The sequence below is a fragment of the Lepidochelys kempii genome, chromosome 3 (genome assembly GCF_965140265.1).
Source record: "Lepidochelys kempii isolate rLepKem1 chromosome 3, rLepKem1.hap2, whole genome shotgun sequence".
In the NCBI taxonomy this organism is placed as follows: Eukaryota; Metazoa; Chordata; order Testudines; family Cheloniidae; genus Lepidochelys; species Lepidochelys kempii.
In genome coordinates this window covers 105,623,276-105,645,082 of record NC_133258.1, presented here as the reverse complement: position 1 = coordinate 105,645,082, position 21,807 = coordinate 105,623,276, and the positions used below count along the sequence as shown (strand labels likewise).

Here is a 21,807-nt window from a genome sequence, read left to right as displayed (position 1 = left end):
CTTCAGGTAGCATTTCAGTCCTTGGTTTTCTGTTTTACAACTGCAGTATTTTTAATTTTTTTTTTTTTTTTTTTTTTGTAATTCACACTTTCTGGTTTGTGTATTCCTTTAGATTTTAAAAAGTGTTGATTTCTTTGCTCTAATTATAGAACCAGGCTAAGCAATGGTTAATGTTTGGTTCCTCTGTACTCTGCTGTCCACAGTCTCCGTATGCATTCAGGCTACATCACGTGGATAGAGACAAAACTGAAGTGAGTGTGATCCTGCTGGTGCTTTTGTAAAACATGATTGTATTGCAGCAGTGATGGTCTGAGTGACTTTAGCAAGGCAAATGATGCAAATCAGGTGATATGTAATACACTCTTCAAGAATTTCAGTTTCATAACAGATGCAATCTTGGAAAGACACCTGCTACCCTCTGTGTCTAAACTAAGCTAATATACTTCAATTACAACTGCTACACTATATTAAAAAAAAAAAATCTAACTAAAGCAGGAGAGCTAAGTCCTATCCTAGATTTTTCCCCATGCCCCTTGCAGACTCTTTAGGAGGGCAGGAAACTCCTCCTTCTGGAATTTTTAAAGCAGCGAAGTTGCAGGTTGACTTGGCAACAGGAAGGACACTGGTGGAACTCTTAAACTCCAGCTTTCTGGGAAAGGGAGTGGTGCGAGTGAATGGCTGATTGAATTCCCAAATCCCTGTTTGTATAAAAGGAAGGATGGGGCTGGAGCTGGAATATGCTTTGTCTTACTCAGAAACTTTGAGATTCTTGGCTGATTAAATCTATCAATGTGGCTGCCCCAAAGTGAGCCTAGGAATATTTTGGTATTAAAGGCTTAGCCCTACTTTAGTATCAACAGATGGTATTTTGTTTGTATTCCTTAAATCTTTCAGAAGAACAGAGATTGGGAAGAGGTTAGTTGAGTATTTAGTGTATCGCATTTAAAAAATGTCTTCAGAATCTAGGTGTTTGGTAACTGATATATACTTACAAATTACAAATATTAAATATTAAAAATTAAAAATATTTCAGTTTAGTAAACTTGATGAATACACACAAGGGTTGCTCAATTTAGAAAAATTATTAATGAGACTAGACCAAACATATTGGCAAAATACATCTCATAATATACTATTGCTTAAATATGCATCTGCTTTTTGCTCATAAGTCCAGATAAGAGAACTCCTAAGCTAGCATTTAAAGCAGTGCATTACAATTGCATCTCAACTGTAACTATAATTAATAGATTCCAAAGCCAGAAGGGACCATTGTGATAATTTAGTCTGACCTGCTGTATAACACAAGCCATAGAACTTTTCCAAAATAATTCCTAGGGCATAGCTTTCAACAAAACATCCAATATTGATTTAAAAATTGCCTGCAATGAAGAATCCACCATGACCCTTGGTAATATGTTCCAATGGTTAATTACTTTCTCAGTTAAAAAGTTACACCTTATTTTCAATCTGAATTTGTCTAGTTCAGTTCCAGCCATCATGTTATACCTTTCTCTGCTAGCTTGAAGAACCCGTTATTAAATCTTTGTTTCCCACATAGGCAGGTACAGACTTTAATTAAGTCAACCCTTAACCTTAGAATCATAGAATATCAGGGTTGGAAGGGACCTCAGGAGGTCATCTAGTCCAACCCCCTGCTCAAAGCAGGACCAATCCCCAATTAAATCATCCCAGCCAGGGCTTTGTCAAGCCTGACCTTAAAAACTTCTAAGGAAGGAGATTCCACCACCTCCCTAGGTAACGCATTCCAGTGTTTCACCACCTTCCCAGTGAAAATTTTTTTCCTAATATCCAACCTAAACCTCCCCCACTGCAACTTGAGATCCTTACTCCTTGTCCTGTCCCCTTCTACCACTGAGAATAGTCTAGAACCATCCTCTCTGGAACCACCTCTCAGGTAGTTGAAAGCAGCTATCAAATCCCCCCTCATTTTTCTCTTCTGCAGACTAAACAATCCCAGTTCCCTCAGCCTCTCCTCATATGTCATGTGTTCCAGACCCCTGATCATTTTTGTTGCCCTTTGCTGAACTCTCTCCAATTTATCCACATCCTTCTTGTAGTGTGGGACCCAAAACTGGACACAGTACTCCAGATGAGGCCTCACCAATGTCGAATAGAGGGGAACGATCACGTCCCTCGATCTGCTCGCTATGCCCCTACTTATACATCCCAAAATGCCATTGGCCTTCTTGGCAACAAGGGCACACTGCTGACTCATATCCAGCTTCTCGTCCACTGTCACCCCTAGGTCCTTTTCCGCAGAACTGCTGCCTAGCCATTCGGTCCCTAGTCTGTAGCTGTGCATTGGGTTCTTCCGTCCTAAGTGCAGGACCCTGCACTTATCCTTGTTGAACCTCATCAGATTTCTTTTGGCCCAATCCTTCAATTTGTCTAGGTCCCTCTGTATCCTATCCCTGCCCTCCAGTGTATCTACCACTCCTCCCAGTTTAGTATCATCCACAAATTTGCTGAGAGTGCAATCCACACCATCCTCCAGATCATTTATGAAGATATTGAACAAAACCGGCCCCAGGACCAACCCCTGGGGCACTCCACTTGACACCGGCTGCCAACTAGACATGGAGCCATTGATCACTACCCGTTGAGCCCGACAATCTAGCCAGCTTTCTACTCACCTTATAGTGCATTCATCCAGCTCATACTTCTTTAACTTGCTGACAAGAATACTGTGGGAGACCGTGTCAAAAGCTTTGCTAAAGTCAAGAAACAATACATCCACTGCTTTCCCTTCATCCACAGAACCAGTAATCTCATCATAGAAGGCAATTAGATTAGTCAGGCATGACCTTCCCTTGGTGAATCCATGCTGACTGTTCCTGATCACTTTCCTCTTATGTAAGTGCTTCAGGATTGATTCTTTGAGGACCTGCTCCATGATTTTTCCAGGGACTGAGGTGAGGCTGACTGTCCTGTAGTTCCCAGGATCCTCCTTCTTCCCTTTTTTAAAGATTGGCACTACATTAGCCTTTTTCCAGTCATCCGGGACTTCCCCGGTTCTCCACGAGTTTTCAAAGATAATGGCCAATGACACTGCAATCACAGCCGCCAATTCCTTTAGCACTCTCGGATGCAACTCGTCCGGCCCCATGGACTTGTGCACGTCCAGCTTTTCTAAATAGTCCCTAACCACTTCTTTCTCCACAGAGGGCTGGCCATCTATTCCCCATGTTGTGATGCCCAGCGCAGCAGTCTGGGAGCTGACCTTGTTAGTGAAGACAGAGGCAAAAAAAGCATTGAGTGCATTAGCTTTTTCCACATCCTCCGTCACTAGGTTGCCTCCCTTATTCATTAAGGGGCCCACACTTTCCTTGGCTTTCTTCTTGTTGCCAACATACCTGAAGAAACCCTTCTTGTTACTCTTGACATCTTTCACTAGCTGCAGCTCCAGGTGCTATTTGGCCCTCCTGATTTCATTCCTACATGCCCAAGCAATATTTTTATACTCTTCCCTGGTCATATGTCCAACCTTCCACTCATGGTCACCGTTAAGCCAAGCTGGTCGCCTGCCATATTTACTATTCTTTCGACACATCGGGATGGTTTGTCCCTGTAACCTCAACAGGGATTCCTTGAATTACAGCCAGCTTTCCTGGACTCCTTTCCCCTTCATGTTAGTCCCCCAGGGGATCCTACCCATCCGTTCCCTGAGGGAGTCGAAATCTGCTTTCCTGAAGTCCAGGGTCCGTATCCTGCTGCTTACCTTTCTTCCCTGTGTCAGGATCCTGAACTCGACCAACTCATGGTCACTGCCTCCCAGATTCCCATCCACTTTTGCTTCCCCCACTAATTCTTCCCGGTTTGTGAGCAGCAGGTCAAGAAAAGCTCCCCCCCCAGTTGACTCCTCTAGCACTTGCACCAGGAAATTGTCCCCTACACTTTCCAAAAACTTCCTGGATTGTCTACGCACCGCTATATTGCTCTCCCAGCAGATATCAGGAAAATTAAAGTCACCCATGAGAACCAGGGCGTGCGATCTAGTAGCTTCTTCGAGCTGCCGGAAGAAAGCCTCATCCACCTCATCCCCCTGGTCCGGTGGTCTATAGCAGACTCCCACCACTACATCACTCTTGTTGCTCACACTTCTAAACTTAATCCAGAGACACTCAGGTTTTTCTGCAGTTTCGTACCGGAGCTCTGAGCAGTCATACTGCTCCCTTACATACAGTGCTACTCCCCCACCTTTTCTGCCCTGCCTGTCCTTTCTGAACAGTTTATAACCATCCATGACAGTACTCCAGTCATGTGAGTTATCCCACCAAGTCTCTGTTATTCCAATCACGTCATAATTCCTTGACATCACCAGGACCTCCAGATCTCCCTGCTTGTTTCCAAGGCTTTGTGCATTCGTATATAAGCACTTGAGATAACCTGCTGATCGCCCCTCATTCTCAGTATGAGGCAGGAGCCCTCCCCTCACAGACATTCCTGCCTGTGCTTCCTCCCAGTATCCCGCTTTCCCACTTACCTCAGGGCTTTGGTCTCCTTCCCCCGGTGAACCTAGTTTAAAGCCCTCCTCACTAGGTTAGCCAGCCTGCTCGCAAAGATGCTCTTTCCTCTCTTCGTAAGGTGGAGCCCGTCTCTGCCCAGCACTCCTCCTTCATGGAAGACCATCCCATGGTCAAAGAATCCAAAGCCTTCTCTCCGACACAACCTGCGTAGCCATTCTCTTTGAACAAAGCCTTGTCTTTGTTCAGCTGAATAGACTGAGCTCCTTGTGTCTATCACTATGACATATTTTCTAAGCCATTAATCATTCTCGTAGCTCTTCTTTGAACTGTCTCCAATAAATAAACATCCTTCTTTAATTGTGGACACCAGAACTGGACACAGTAGTCCATCAGTGGTCACACCAGTGCCAAATAACCATTCTACCCCCTACTCAAGATTCCCATGTTTATGCATCCAAGCATTGCATTAGCCCTTTTGGCCCCAGCATCGTATTGGATGTTCGTGTTCAGCTGGTTATCCACCACAACACCCAAATCTTTTTCAGAGTTACTGAGAGTCCCCTCTCCTGTAAGATTCTCCTATAAGTGTGGCCTACATTCTTTGTTCCTAGATGTTTACATTTACATTTAGCCATATTGAAGTGCATATTGTTTGCCAACTGATCCAGATTGCTCAGTGTCAGTGACCTGTCCTCTTCATTATTTACCACTCACCCAAAATGTCATGTGATACCAAGTCAAATACCTTACAAAAGTCTAAGTATATTACATCAACAGTACTATCTTTATCAATCAAATTCATAATCTCCTAAAAATATTAAGATGGGTCTGGATTATTTGGGTGTATGAACTAGAAAGAGCACATCTTGAATTTCAGATCCCTGGCTTCGCCTGCAGTTTTAGCAGTTAGCAAAACATCATTTTACTTCTAAACTGAGCAAATAATCTGACCTGGAGTCAGTGAGGGACTATATATGAAACCCCATGATACAGTCACTTACCAGAGTGGAGCTGCATTTAATCAGTCTCCATATGTCTTCCATACAGAGAGAGCTTTGCTTCAGTCTGAGTATTTGTCATTTTTAAATAGAAGTCCCTCAAGCACTGGGCTTAACTGTTAGGTTGCAGTTCTTATCTCTTTTTAGAACAACACTTTGTCAATACGATGGCAAACATCCAGCCTGTTAGCTGGATCTGACTGACATGATGTATAAATCTGGCCCTTGTGACAGACTAAGTGTCTGTCGAATTTAATGTTTTGTTTTTTAAAATTCAGTTGCTCACACTGTTGGTTTGGAAATATCCCTTCCAAGTGTGAACTAGGCTTTTCTGGAATGCACAGCTACTCTGTGGATTACTCAGTTGGAATGCACAGCTACTCTGAAACAGTAATTTGGAGAAAAGTCAACATTTGTCTCTTAAGTTTTAACTCTGAAGCCTAATGATAGTAATTCAAATGACAACTTTTACTATTCAATTTTAGTAGAAGCATTAATCTCTTACACTTTTCCTTTGTTGAGTACAGTGGTAGAACTTTAAAACTGTGGTGATATAAAGGCTGGAACCAACTTTTCTCTCTGATTTTCAATGTCTTAGTCTAGGTCCTTCCTTAGGGAGCAAATGAGATGCCATTGGCTTTTCGGCCCTTGCTGAAAACAGATGAGTGGGTTTTTTAAAAAGTGTTTTTCCTGCAGTTTTGTGTTCTGGCTGTTAGGGGCCCCTAACCTTAAGTTTCTGGTCTGTAGACGCTAATTAAATTTGTAATTAGCCCTTCTCCACAGAAAGTTCGACAACCCTGTTTAATTTAAATGAGCTCCTTCAGCTTTTTGTAGCAGCACCCTTTTCATCTACCTGCTTTTCCTTTTGTTTGTTAAACATTTGACTGATGAACATGAAAGGCATTGCTAGACCGGTGATAGTGAGCTGGAAGTGTCTGAGTAGAGCACTGAACAGATGGTAGCAGTCGTGTCAGATTAAATAATTAAATAGTATCCGAGACAGAGGCACTCTTTCAGTGCACAATAGATAAGAGAGTTTTGTAGCAGTATATTTAACTTGTTGTAAGCCAAACACTTTGCCCCAGAGTTACTCAGGGAGAGCTGTAGTGTAGTGCAGGTTTTTCTCTTGTGTCTGATGTAGGTGAAGATTATTTTGTCTTCCTTGTCTTCAATGGGATTCATTCATCAGAAGGAAATGTTAGTACTGTTTGGTGTTCCATTAAAAAAGTGTTCTCAAAGCATGCACAGAGAAAGAGTTGTTTCATCTCTTGATGCCTGAAATGGGCACTGTGACAGAAATTTAAACACTGGGGAATGTTTTGGATATTTTAGGTGTCTATACTTAAAATCCTTTTACAAAGTTTACTCATGAATCAAACCAGCTGTGATAAGCAAATTAGATTGGAGAATGTCTCTTTACAGGTCTGTAATGAACTTGGCATGATTTTTGGACTCTATGTAAAATAGTAATTCCTTATAACTACTGTATGCTTGGGGGATATTTCTGTGATTGAGGGTGTTTTTGCACTCGATAACTTTCTGCATGGTTATAAAATAAGGATATTGTCATGTGACACTTTTTGTCACACCAGTGGATTTTGTGAACTCCAGCGATATCGTATTTCACCTAACACTGTATTTCATAATACTTAATAAAAGTTGCTGAAGAATAGAATGTATCTTTATCATCATCCATAAATGTGAGCAAAGAAATTAGAGGCTTTTTCACATCACAGTGCATCCTAAAACAAAATTATTGAGGTTTTATTGATTAAGTTTTCCTAAGGGTGGAAACTTCATTCATGTTTGCACCATTGATTTTTTTTTTTTTTTTTAAACACTCTCATCGAACACTCTCCTTTTGCGGTCAAACCTCCCCCCTAAGTCTACTGGAGACTGCTGATTAACTACTCTTATCTGGCTTTTGTATGTGCTAGTGACCAAAATATTTATTCTTTAAAAACTGCCTACTTTAACAACATGGCTCCTCTATTTGTGTTTATGTTCACTTCCATAACTAGTGTCTAATTCGTTGCCCTGGGCAATTTAAGTATAAGAGCAAATTGCCAGTCCTGTTAGTCACATTAGCGAGTGAGAGCAGAATTTAGACCACTGTATATGGCTCTAAAATACATCCATTGGAACCTGAAGTGAAACATGCTACAGTTTTAAAACTGTATTAAAAGGTGCCAACGTTTACTCCTTTCTTTGTTAACTACTGATAATTCTTTGCCTTTTTTTCAAACTTGTTTATTAACAAAGGATTTATCTTTTAAAAATAACTGAATTGCACAATACAGTTTATTGTGAACTCTGTATCTTGGCTGAAAACACGCCAAAATATTTGTCACTATATTACTTTAGAGTCCTTGCAGAATTTTTTGTGTACATGTTTGTGTGGTATATAGCTCCTCTCTAATTAAGATGTGGCAGGCTTGAAATCATAGTGTATATTATATTGACATGTGTGGGCATCTTAAGGCTCTTTGCCTATGTCGAAATTACCCCACACATTATGAAATGTTGACTTGACTTTTAGAGATGCTGAGTATCTGCAGCTTCAGTTCATGTGGTAGTTGAGTTCCTCACCCCTTGTAAAAGGTCATTGGGCTGTTAATTTTCAAGGGTTTTTTAATGTATTTATGTCATATATATTGTATATAATGTACCTATCAACTTGATACTGAAATGACAAAGATGCTATGGCCATGTAGGTTGCGAGGTTTTCAATTATAAGTAGTAAATCTAGTGGCATGAACGTTTTTAAAGACAGACTGAGTTCTGGATTGCTTTAAATTTTCACTCGTGCAATGCATTTTATATACCTGGCACAGTACTTCCATTGAAGTCATTAGAGGTCCCATGGGGAGAAGGCTTGCTGGGTTGGCCCCATGTTAGTCAATAGCACATTTTTGTAAAAATGTTTTATAACCAACTTCAGCCCTGCCTGTGTCCACCCTAGCCAGGTAAGACAACATTTAAAGGGGAGACTTCTTTTAGAGGTGTGAGCACAGCACAAAATAGAATCAGCAGTTCATTACAGTCCTAGCTCTGTAATTGATCTGCCCAAAACCATATCGCAGGTTATTAACCTCTTTCTTCCCTTTCCCATCTGTGAAAAGGGCCGCCTTAGCCACTTTGTGAGGATGTTTTGAGGATTCATTAGTTAAGGTTTTCCGGTTGTTTTGAAGAGACCAAGCACTATATAAATGCCGCGTTGTTGTTGATGTTGTTAACTCTGTTCTTGCTCAGGCACTTACAGCACTGGTAATTCCAAAAGGGCATTTTGTACATTCACGAAGTCTCAATGTCATGAGCTAGTTGAGCATCAGCTATAATTCTTCTCGGACTGATGGTTCCTATGGCTATTCACTGTGGGTGTGCATGCATGTGCTCCACGCCCCACCGGGACCAGAAATTCTTCAGTAACTGTGTCCCTTGCTCTGCATCTGTGCACTATGCCTTCTTGTGCTGCAAGCTAAGGGTGTACGTGGCAGTTCAGACCAACTGCCTCTTCAGTTCCCGCTTGCAGTGTGGGAAGGAACCCTGTGTTGGTAGCTTCTAGCTTCTTTGGCTCAACTTTCCTGTAAAAAGATTGTAAATAGTTTTTAATAGTTTTGTTAGTTAGCGTATAGTTGTAGTTTACTAATGGGGATAAGGGTGTCTGTCCCACTTCTAACCTCCTGCACAGTTAACCTTCCTTTTTAAGGGTGTCATTCCTACCTACCTGTATTCCCCATTTTATTTTTGTTAGCCTTGTATATCAGGAATATGAAGTTCTGTCTTGCATGTTTTTGTTTGAGGACTAGAGAGCTGGAGTAAAACCTTTCTTGTTACTCAGCTAAAAGGATGTGAAAGTTTTTAATTCTTTCACAAAAGGGATTTTTCTTGGGGGCGGGAGGGGCTGTGTGGCGGGGTGCAGGTCCATCCGTCAGGGGAAGGGGCACGCTAGCAGCACAGGGTCAGGTGGGCCACTGTCGTTTTGTAAACAGTGTCCTCGCACTGGGCTGGATGGAGCGGGGCCGTGCCCCTCGCTCTGGGGACCGACCTCTCTGTGCCATGCTCCACTGCCCCTATGGGGGCCCACAAATATGTTTGGCACTGGGCTCACAAAAGGTTAATCCAGCGCTGGCATCCATATGATGATTTTTTTTTTAAAGTTCAATAAATTAACAGTGTACATTTATGGGACTAACCTTTCATTTTAAGGGCATCATAGGCACATTTTAGTTAAGAGGAATTGAACCACACAAAGGTCTTGTTTAAATTTTGTTTTCCAATTTTTTTTATGTTTGGTGGCATGAGATCAATACATCCATTGACCAGCAAAAGACTTTTTCTGCAGATACTTGAGGATGGATGTTGGCTCAGTTTGCAGTGGCATCTTAAGTAAATTATGATTCCTCCTTGTACCTTCTCACAACACAAAGTCACGTGTTTATATGAAGTCAGTACATAATTTTGTTTGTCTGAGGGAGGCTGTACTTGTGTTAAAGCAATGTTGCCAGTTCTTGCGATTTTTATCAAGTGTCTCACAATATTTGGTGTCTTTCTTAAAACCCTAATTGCTGGAATTAAGTTACTACCTGGGAATCTCATCTTTCATTTACATAAAGTAAGCATCTAGCCTTCCTTACTGCAGAAAAATATCTTGAAACTGCGCATCCTAAAGGTCCCAACATCTAATGGCAAAGTGTTATTTTTTTTTTTTTAAGGCTCATGATGTTGGTGGGGTTTGATCCATGATTTTTGGATCATGCGGTTGGCAGTACTGTAAATGTGTAATAATGATGATATTTTGCATCCTTTTCATCTATACAGCATAAAACACTTTGCAAAAGTGGAGAGGTATTACTATCCCCATTATACAGAGGGTGTTTCTCTCAGAGCATAGGGAGTTCAATGACTTACCTGAAGGTGACACAGAAAGTCAGTGGAAGAGATGAAAAAAGAACTCGGGTCTCCTGCCTCTCCACTCTATGAAAAACCCACTTGGTCCATATATAGATATAACTGTCAGGATGAGCAATGTAGGGAGGAGAGATGGAGGTACATTATCCAAATTATTTCTGTGACTTTTAAATACATGAAAGTAGCAGGAAGTGTGTGTCCCTCAGGACACCCTTAGAGAGAATGCAGATTGGGATTAGTTTAAAATGGTTGCTGGATATTACTACAGATCGACAAATACATAGCTGCTGCCAAATGTGACTTGTGAAATGAATGAGGGGGCACTGTGGGAGAAAAGTTCAGAAATGAATTTCTTATGATTGACTTTGTTGGTCTCCAACTCATCCCCAAAATCTCCTACAATAGAAAAAATAAAACGAGAAGACCAATCCAAGTTTTCTATCTGATAATTTATTTTCACAAGCATTGATTCTGAAAAACCAATAAACTTGAATTTATCTGACAAATCTGAAGGAGATCTAGATTTTGGAAAGACTAGTTTTTCTTCAACTGTCATCCTAGGTTCTGATCAATTCTATAAACCAAATCCCAGGCTCACAATCAACCACAGGGAACATTTTAAATTTACAGTAAAGAATATTTTCCAATGTAGTCTAAAAAGATATTTCTCAGGGGAACAAACAAACTTCTGTGAGCTAATATTCCCTTAACTAAGTTCAGGAATGAACAAATTAAAATGGTTGCCCACCTAAATTTAAAACAAAACATTAAAAAGTTGCAGAGTAGCTAAATGTTCTCTGTTCTCCTTCATAATCTTACAATGTTTGACTGGAGATGTTCCTACCTGAAGAAACTGCTATATTTCTGATGTGCAGCTCTGCCTAAAAGCCTGTCTCTCTTTGGCAACTTATTTATATGCGATAGCTGGAGAATATGAGGGAAGATTTTGAACTGTTGAAGAGGTGAATTAGCTTTCTTGTGTTGTGGCCTCAATAGGAAAATCAGATCGACCAAAGTCTGTTTTTTATCTACCCTTGTGTTGCTTCTCCTTCTCATCTTCCTCCTCCTTCACCTCCTCCCCTCCCCCGACCTCCTTTCCAGCATCTGCAGTCCCTAATCCCCTATGAGCATGAATAAATTAGGGAGCTGTTGTGATATCTTTTAAATCAATACCTGCTTGGTAATTGCCTATGCGGAGAGAGGCTTTGGGCATGGCTCCCCAGTGGGTTAAGTGGTGCATGGACCTCTCTTTTACAACTGCTTTTGGATAAAATACTTCTCCCTCCCCCCTCTTTCTCCTTCTCCTGATCCCAGATTTAATTATTATAATTTGTTAGTAGCTGGAGAAGTATCGTGCTTCATGAAGAGCGAGATTGTCTTGAAAGAAGCCATTGTGAGCAACTTGAGTTCAAGATAGGAGAGCAGCTGAATGTATTTCCACTTGGGAGTGCCTTTGTGGTGGGAACTACTAACTTTTGTTCTCAGGAAAAATACCCTGAGCTGGCCAGACACGATTGGCTCCAAGGGGGAAAGAACCCTTTCTAATTTATAATTTAGTTATCCCTAAAGTAAAACAGCCTTTTGGATCCACCTCAAGGTTAACAAATAGTTGATGGCATGAGGGAAGGTGACTGGAATTGGAATAAAACTGTACATATTACACACTCTTTTCCATACCTGAGCTGCTTGGTATTCCTTAGTCTCTTACAAGAGCCTTTTTTAATTGAAAGAAGTATACTGTCTAAGGACCCGATTCTGTGAAGTATGGAGCATCCCTTTGAAATCAATGGAAGGGGAAAACACCCTGAATCTTGGAGGAGGCGCTCAGCACTTTGCAGGATTGTGCCCACTTTCCTGTTTCTGTCACTGGAGATACAGGGCACATGTGCTCAGACTGTATATGGTGGGTGACATTCTGATTTAGCCTGGTTTCCTTCTGTCAGCAACAGCTGCTTAAAGGGATTGATGGGGAGATGACTCAGAGAGCAGTTCTACGTAGTATACTTAACCTGCGCCTATGGTCATACTATATATACCCTCCTTCCTGAGATACGTGTGGAAACCACTTCATATTGCATGGACAGAAGAGTTGCAGAAGAGTAGCACTGATATATTTTATTTTTTGGTGACTGGCATGTCTCTTAAGAGCAAAAACATGAAATTTGATGTTGGAAATACACATCTCTCCTCCATTATTTCACTTATTAAATGTAAAATGGAGATACACTGGAATAGTTTTCACAGTGCAGTTCCCTGTTCAACCAGGCATTTGTATCTTTTAAAACTATCCTTTTAAAAGGTTTCCAGAGCATCTGTGACTGTTGTTTCTTTTTGCTGAACAATATGGTGGCTAACTCTTACACTTTTAACATTTATGTTTTGAGCCTATGGCAAGTACATCGGCGAGTAACTTGGCACATCTCTCATTACATGGATTTCATGGTGTGTGTCGTTTGGGGCGTGGACTCAACCTTGCCTGCACGGAAATAAATGGTGAAAACTATTAACGTGAGTGGGAGCAGGACTAGATTCTTTAGTTGCTGAGTATTTTCGGAGTTTTGCATAATACAGTCATGAAGTCTGATAAGCAGGAATAGTAGAGGACACAATACATTCAACGCTTCTTGAAAACATTCTCATCACGCAAAATTGCTGTAGTGCCTTTGGCAGATATGTTGTAAACCTGTTTATAAACATTCCAGATTTCTCTAGTTTTGATGCCTGGTTCTTAAAGCCTCAGATTTTCACAAGACTGGTAGCAGTGGAGCAGGTTAGATAATAAAAGAAGCTATCTCAGTGGTCTGCCTTAAATATTTCTGAGGAAACCAAATATTTCCAGATAGTTTCACAGGCACAGACCTCTTATATGGCTGTCATTGTCAGGAGGTGACTGTTCCAGATGGTTGTCATGGAACAGGTCAGTTGGAAACCTAATTCTAAAGAGGGGGATGGGTGCAGTGTTTCAAGCCCTCCATATACAACTGATCGTTCGTTTACCACACTTCTGTCTTTCAAAGGTTTAAAACATGTGCACGTCCTTTATCATAAACTACAGTGCCACTGTTGCAGTGTTATTGGCAGACTTTAAAACAAAACAAAATAATCTATGTTGACAGTAGCCAAAAAAGAGCACTGTTCAACTTGCCTGAAATTGAATATGCAAAGAGACTTCTGTATGGTGAAAAAGCAGAGAAGCAGAAGTTTGCCAGCGATTCTGCACACTGCTCTCAAGGTTTTGAATAGGCATTTGTGACACCAGATGATGTGCATTTTTTTTAAATACTCCTCTTTTCTTGCTGCTCTGAACCTTTCTGCCCCCAAGTAAATAAGCTGTGTTGTTTAATTCTGAAGGACCAGAGGAGCAGCTTGGATTAATGGTCTCATCAAATAAAATATCCCTTACCATTTCATCATATTACTTTCTGATAAACTCAAAGGGAAATAATGTTTTGGTTTCATTTTATCAAATATTTTGAACTTGCCAAACACCTGTGTATATCTAGAGTAGCTACTTATATGGCCAACGTGATCCTAGTATCTGCGCACCTGATAACCTTTAACGGATTTATCCTCGCAACTTGGATGTGGTGAGGAAGGTGGAGAACACTAAGACAGACAGTTGGGACAAGCCCCTGAAGGATGTCACCATTGCTGACTGTGGCACCATCGAGGTGGAGAAACCATTTGCCATTGCCAAAGAGGAAACCATCCTGCCCCAGACCCAGGGCAGGACCGTGCAGCCAGGGCTGGCCTGTTAAGGGCTGTGAGCTGTGATGCTCCACAGGGCCCCTTGGCTCTAGCTACCGTCTGGGTGAGCAGTAGCTGTACCCTGCCACCGACCTCCTGCCCAGCCTCTCCTCCTGTTCTCTGTGACCCAACACATTCCACCTGGCCAGCAGAGGGGGTGTGGGTCCATCACTTTTGTAAGAAGCACATGCACCAATAAATGTGATCAGTGTGTTGTTTATAAAACAAAAAACAAAACAAAAAACTTCCCTGTGAGGTAGGGAAGTGCTGTTATCCCATTTACAGATGGGGAAATAAGATACAGAGAGACTAAATGACTTGCCCAAGGTTACACAGGAAGTCTGTGACGGAACAGGGAATTGAACCTGTCTCTCCCAAGTCCAGGCTCGCATCCTAACTGTGGGTCAACCCGCTGTGATATTTAGATTGTGACATGAACCCTGCTAGTGCTGGTGCTGTTCTTGTCCTACTATAACCCATTCTTAAAATAGAAAAAAATTTAAATTAATTTTAGGGCTGGTGTTGTGACTGCTAGATTGACAGCACTGGAGGATGAAGTCCTTTAATTATTGGGGTGCTGATAACCGTACAAACTTCCCCAAACTGTCTCACCTTTATGGTCCTACCTCTGACCTTGAGGAAACACATTTGGAGGATACTTTAGTCTCCATGCCCGTTCAGTCTTGAGATAACTCTCAGGGTGCCAGTGTGGTGGTGGTGGCTTTGTGATGTGGAACCTGTCCACTAGGGATACTCAGACTGAGGCTCGGCAGCCACAAGTGGCTCTTCAATGTGTCTCCTGCGTCTCTTTGCAGCACATGATTTTGAAATACTGTGTGATTTAATTATTAACCAGTCTAAGTTATTAACCAATCAGGATTCTTTTACCATGTTATTAACCAATTGTAGTAGATAAAATTTTAGTATTTGTTCAGTCATTTTGCTGTGAGAATACATACAAAATATATCTCCTGTCATACTGTCAAATATGAATATATGGTACTATGGTAAATGAAACAATGAATTCACTCTACTGTGGCTCTTTTGGGTAATGCTGATGACTAATTTGGCTCCTGAACCACTGCGGTCTGAGTATCACTAGTCTAGACTGATACAATATACTAAGTTCACAGAAGCCACTAAGTATCCATCTGGGGAAGAAGCATGTTTATATGACGGATTGCAGTGGTTGACTGTGTTGTAATTTTGGAGGTCAAGATTTGTGGGAAAGGTCCAGAATCTTACTTCCAAGGATGACTGGAGACTGGGAATGTCACAGAGGTTACTTTGTGTAAGTGAGGTTGAGACATAGACCTTCTGTCACGCCGGAGCCTTCCCGATCAGAGGTAGTTATGAGAGGAACCTTATGCTTATTGAAGACATATGGCAGCTCGAATGAAGGAATTCAAAATTTTCCAAGGATTCTCCCTCATCCCCCCACCCAGCCCCCAAATCCATATTTGGATGCTTAAGCTTGGGTGTTAGAGTTTCATTACAAACATGAATGGGGTGGGGCAGTTATAGCTTTTCCCCCTCTGCTTTATAGTTGCATTTACTATTAATGAAATGTGCTGGATTTGGAAACTGAAATCCTTTATCTATAGGACAGGAACAGCATAGGCAGTGACAATATAAGCTTCATGACACTGTCCCGCTGCTGATGTGCTTTTGGAGAGTCTGGGGTGGTGGTATGGTGTTGAATCTCCAGGCTTATTCAGTCCTTAATGTCTCTGCAGAGACTGCCAACAAGGGTGCCACTGATAATGGTGGTTATTTCCAGGGATGTGGATACTTGTTCTTGAGGAACAGGACTGAGACCATGGACTCATTTTCCTTCCACCATCAGATAATAAATAAGATAATTCATATGTTACGTAGTTAATCTAGATTTGGTCCAGTACCTAGGCCAGGGTCTACACTTCAGACTTCTGCCAGCTTAACTCTATTGGTCAGGGGAGTAGCAAACTATATCGATTCCTGACGGATATAGCTGTGCTAGCAGAAGTCACTTGTGTAGATAGAGCTATACAGGCAAAGCCAAGCTTTTACTAGTATAATTTGTTTCTCTCGCTTACCTCTCTCCCTCCTTTTACTCTCAACTACCCCTCCAGAAGCATATGTTTACCAGCAAATCAGTGTACCCTTGCTTGAAATCACAGAAAGTTTGCTCAGCCCCTTCATCCTTCCATGGCAGGTAAAATAAGTACCATGCAGTTTATCAGTACCTTGACAACCGAGGACCGGGCACTTGTAAGTCCACCTGTTTCGTATGTGCTGTATGTTGGTTGTCTGTCCAACTCTTGCCTTCACCCCTTAGGTGGCTGCATTTTTAGTGGTGGTTATTCATGTAGGGCTAGAATGTGGCTGGCCCTGCACAGGTGAGCAAGGGTGGAGGGCACCTTGCATGTACACAAGAGGAAGCCTCAGTCCATGTCCTTGCGCGTCTGGCAAACAAAGGGATATTGGGGAGCCACAGTATCGCTGGTAGTGCTACGTTCCCCAGAGAGAGGCTGAAAAAGTTCAAGGCCACATCTGGCCCTTTTTTGTATCAGCTGTGGGGTGGAAGCCAGCCTGGGGGAAAAGCATGTAGCATCCTTTCAAGCACTGAAGCACTTGCCACTCTGGTGTGTTCTCTTCCAGGATGTTCTGACTGCCTCAGTGGTGAGCCAGACAGAGTGCCTCTGGGACCTGCTCCCAGTGGTGGCTGTGATATTAAACACACTTGTTTGTAAAGCACTATGGGGCCCTTTCAGCTGAGAGGCAATGTATGAATTCAAAATGTTATCACTTCCATTCTGCACAGTTGTGATTCTGAGATAAACTAGCGGGGCTGGGAATTGGATGCTTCTCAAGAACACCTGCTTCTGCATGCTGCACTGCAAAGGCTAGAACTTGCGGCAGCTTTTGGGGCAGACTGAGACCCCTGCTGCTGCTATTTCTTTCCCCCCAAAGAAGAACCCTTTCATTGTTAACCCAAGGCAGTTGCGGAGCCTTGCTTTGTAAAGGAGGACTTGCTTCTTGAATCTTGGCATTGTGTGAGGGGCATGCCCTGCTGAGCGGATTGATGGGGCACTTACCATTTGCTCTTTAACTTCAGTAAAATAGTAATTCACTTCTAAATATAAAAGTAGATGTGCTTATGTACAGGAATATTTAAAGTCATGAGGTGAAAGTGTATTTCAAAAAGCCTTTTCGGGTCAGGATCTTGTACTGGTATCATTTGTTGAATTATAGTTTCTTTATTCGACAGAAATCATTTGATTAGCTTATTATTAATTTTATTAATGGAGTTTCCAAGTTGATCCCAATCAGGATAGCTCAGCATGTGACTGAATGAAATTCAACATGTAAGATTGCTGGGCTGTTTCCATTATTGTAATTGTAAGGGGCGGGGGAAAGTATTTTGAGAGCAAGGAAATGCGAAGAAGAATTCTGTGATGGGGACAATTAAAATGCAGGTCTTGGGACATTAGAAAGGGGCGGGGCGGGGGGAAGGGAAGAGAGGTGGGAAAGAAGTGCATCCTGATTTACACGAGAATGCAGCCCTCATTTACAGCTCCATGGAGATTCAGTTGTAGAGCCTTTCTACTCATAAATGTTGCCTATGGAATAGGAGGAAGGGATTGGGGGCGTGTTTGGGAAACAATAGTTGAAAGCCTCACTGTCCCAGCCAGTTCAAATTCCGTATACTCACAAGTAGCCTGGGCTATACAAAGGATGGACATGAAAGTATCCACTTTTCTCTCTGGTACACTGTGAAGGATTTTGGAAGATCCTGTCAGAGTAGTGAAAACAGAAATTATCTACAATTGTCACTGTTTGTGGTAGAGTGAAACCAGGAGAGGAAAACTTGATTTGCTGGAGAGTGAATTGGATGAACGAGCATTGAGTTAAAAAGCCTGATCTTGGTTCAATGCAAATATGAACGATTGGCTTTCTGTTTTCCTTCCTTCACAAGTTGTAACTAGCTGCTCCCAGCCCCCAGGATTATGTTTCAGAAGAAGGCGTTCAGGTTCAAGGATTGTTAATGGTTTCTAACTGCCAGGACAATAAGGCCAACCTCACTGTTGTGCAAAACGAAGGGGGGGCAGGAGGGGGGAACGGGTGTAGGAAGAGACAAAGTTAGTAGGGTTTGCAAAGCTTTGGCAAGTACAAATTGAAAACCAGCCACCTGCTTGTTGCTCCTGTTTTCTATGGGATCTAAACTCCAGGACCACAGATAGACACCTTGGAAATGGTGGTATTCATCAACACAAAGCTGAAATCTTTAATTAAACTTTTCAAGAAGAAGAGTAAGTAGTTGTGTGCATGCAAGTTTTCTTTCTGGAAAGTTGTTGGAATTTTGGTAGGAAAGCTCAATATGTATCTATACTTTATAGAAACCCTTGTCGGAAAATCTGTACATTTCTCTTTCACTGTTTCAAAATGTGCAGAGGCAGCGTTATGGAAGGCAATGTTCCTGAGCATCTGCTTCTTTGTAAGAGTGAGTGAGTGTTAACTTACTTTGATTTTCTTTGTCCCTCTAAATGGCTTTGAAGAAGCAAAACTTTTTCATTTAATGTAAGCTGTTTGATTATGAGATTTGAAAGCCTCTTTGTGTAACTTGCTGCTCTGTGTATATATCATTATTGCATGCCGAGGTATTACTCTAACATCTTCTGGTAGTCCCAGCTGTACAACTGCTGAACATGTGTAGAAATTTGTGGTCCTGTTTCATTGTGTAATATCACTGTAGTCATAAACTTTTTAAAAAATCATTGAGATACTTGATTTACTTGCATATTTAGCTGGTGAGATTTACTCCTCTGAGACAGGTTAGTTGAGATTGATCTGGCCATCTGAGTGTGTGTAGCACATCTTGGTGGTTTTAATTATGCTCTAGATAAGCAATAGGGTTCTCTTAGTATGGCATTGAGTAGAGTTGGGCAGTAATATGGCTGGTGTCTGTCTTCTTCTCTTATTTTGTAAGGTGAATGCCAGGGGGAGGGGTTCTTTCCTGGTAAGTCAGTCAGTTGAACCTTTTGTTTCCTATAATTCTAGGATGATTGATATTGTGATCAGATACTGAGTGACTTGTCTGTTCATTATCATTTGGATTTGACCTCTGATTAGCAAGGACAGAGAATGCAGCCATACACCATGTCAGCATTGTCTGCCCTGCTGCATGAGGTGTTTTCTATCACATCCAGTACAATGAAAGTAGGTACAAGAGGGGAGGGGCCAGGCCACATGGCCAGGCAAATTTGTGAGCAAATGAACAGTGCAACAAACTATTATGAAAACACTTATAAAAAGATCTGACAGAAAACCACAAGGAAATTCAGTTAAAAGCCTCCAAAAATGAGTCGTCTTTTACTGCATTTCTTGTAGCATTCTGTTGTACTGAGATTCTGAAGTTAATTTGTGAGTTCCTTTACTTTGTTTAACTAATCAATGCAATTATTTTACAATTGAAATTATTCTTCTAGGCAGTGTGCTGTAATGAAATCTGTCACTTTTCAGATGTAAGGAAGCTGTCACCTTCACGCTGTGCTTCATAGCCTGTACAGCATCTGTGCCATTATACAAGGCATTACATTTCTAATGCTTAATAATGATACAGTGCTAGGTGGTGTTGCGATATATACTGAGGTAGGAGCTGCATGATTTAAATGCTATTCCCAGCTGCAACAAGAGAGGTAATGAAAACTTGGAAACAGGGAGAAGAGGATGGAGATCAGTTAGGTGACCAGCACAGTTTGGTTGAGTCAGCATAACAGGTGCTTGGGAGACAGGCACAGCTGTAGTTTTTTGCTTTGGAGATTTGGATGCACAGTATGTGCTCTGAAGGACAAATGCTGCTGGAGGGGTGATACCTCAACTGCCCTTTTTCTGTCCCTACAGAGTGAGGGGTAAGACTGTTCAACCACAAAAGTTTATATTGATAGCAAACTTTAGACAACAACTAAGGTCTGTCTCTCAGGGAAGATAAATTATAAGTAATTATTATGGTGCTGTACTTTTGTTAATTAAGTAGTTGATTTATTACTAGATAATGTTTTTAAAGAATTTTGAACTTGAGAAGTGTTTTATTTTAATATATTGTTATGCAAATGTATTGGCAAGTAAGGTGTGGCCATTGGGATCCTGCAAAGTTACTATTGTGGCCTGGCCAGTATGTGACCAATGTGTGATGCTGTGATGTGTAAAGGCAGTGGGCCAGACTCTGCTCTCACTCATAATGGTGTAAAGCTAGTGTTATCCTATTAAGGTCAATGGAATTGCTGAAGAACCCCAGTCTGTTTTTATATTAGTATCCTCAGTTCCCACTCCTCCCTACCATTTATTCAAAGTCCTCATTCAGCTGCATTTAATTTGTGCATTACATTCTCTCTCTTTGCAGCTGTCTCCAACCTAGATGAAGAAAGTAGATGGACAGTCCATTATACTGCTCCCTGGCACCAGCAGGAAAATGTGTTCCTGCCCTCCACGAGGCCACCTTGTGTGGAGGATCTGCATCGCCAAGCCAAGCTGAACCTCAAGTCGGTACTAAGAGGTAAGATGCTGGCAGGAAAGCTGTTGCTAAGAACTTGGAGAGAAATTCAGTAACTTACATGGTTATGTTCTCTGTGCCACTAGAGAGCCTGGCATTGTCCCTAGGCTTTTGATTCTTTAAAAGCATATTTGAGTTTCTTATGCTCCAAAAGAAACAGCTTCTTCTGCAGTCTTAAACAGATGTCAGGTGTGTTGGATGACATTTGCCGGTGGAGGAGGGGAAGTAATTCTTTCTGCCATAGAGAGATGGGTAAATCCCCAGCTTTGCTGCACTGAATTTGCATATGGAGGGCAGAAAAACTGCCTTAGATGACGTGGTGCCTTTATAAATTCACATCTGCCTTCAGAGCCTTCTTTAAATAATAACTACATCTTAAAGTTCTGAATCAGCCCATTTATTGTCTTAAGAAATAGCCAGGTAGAATTGGCACCTTTGTCATCATTTCTGTTGAAAGTGGTATAGTATTACATGTGATGGAGGATGGCTGCTTTTGAGTAGCTAGCAAAATCAACTTCCAAGGACGCTTTCTGTAGCATAGCTCCTTGTTCACAAACAGTTGCATTAAACTTTTAAGGACTAAATTCTGCTCTCACATACACATGCACAACTCTCAATGAAAGGCAATGGATGTGCAAGTTGCACACTGAAATACACAGTATGGCTCTAAGGTTTTAGGTAAGAATTAGAAACTGTCCTGGAGTTTGAATGAGTTTCTGTGTTAGAAAGAAACTTATAAAAAAAAGCTACTCATTTTTTCTTTAAAATTGTTTACAAAGTAAGTCTCTACAGATGGCTTCTTGCTAGCCTGTCCATGTGTCTATGACCCAGGACCACCATTGCATTATCTTTGGTGTTAGTGGCACTATGTTCTGTTAGTGCAGCCATTTGAACAAGAGCAGTCAATGGAGAAAAGTTTGGAACATCATCTACATGTGGGTGGAAGTAGAGTTTTGAGACAGTCTCAGTATAAAGGAATTAAAACAAGTTTACCCGTGTATGTATTATTCAATAAAGACAGTGTCCCTGCACCAAGGTCCCATACCTGCAAAGTGTCAAATCCTTCAACCCCCGTTGATTTCAATGGGACCTGAGGACACTAAACACCTCACTGGGTTGGACTTGAGTAAAA

The 21,807-nt window shown here is 41.5% G+C and overlaps 1 protein-coding gene across 9 annotated transcripts in view; it reads left to right on the top strand.

Moving 5' to 3' along the window:
* The window catches only part of NHSL1 (NHS like 1), a 258,143-nt gene that overhangs the window by 176,133 nt on the left and 60,203 nt on the right, over positions 1 to 21,807 (top strand). For 8 of the 9 annotated variants that reach the window (XM_073337452.1, XM_073337451.1, XM_073337450.1 and 5 more), the window contains exon 2: positions 20,526 to 20,678. In XM_073337452.1, the coding sequence (XP_073193553.1) occupies positions 20,526 to 20,678 (153 nt within the window). Of the gene's footprint in view, positions 1 to 18,339; positions 18,436 to 20,525; positions 20,679 to 21,807 lie in introns of those variants that run through there. The other variant, XM_073337456.1, reaches the window with a different exon arrangement.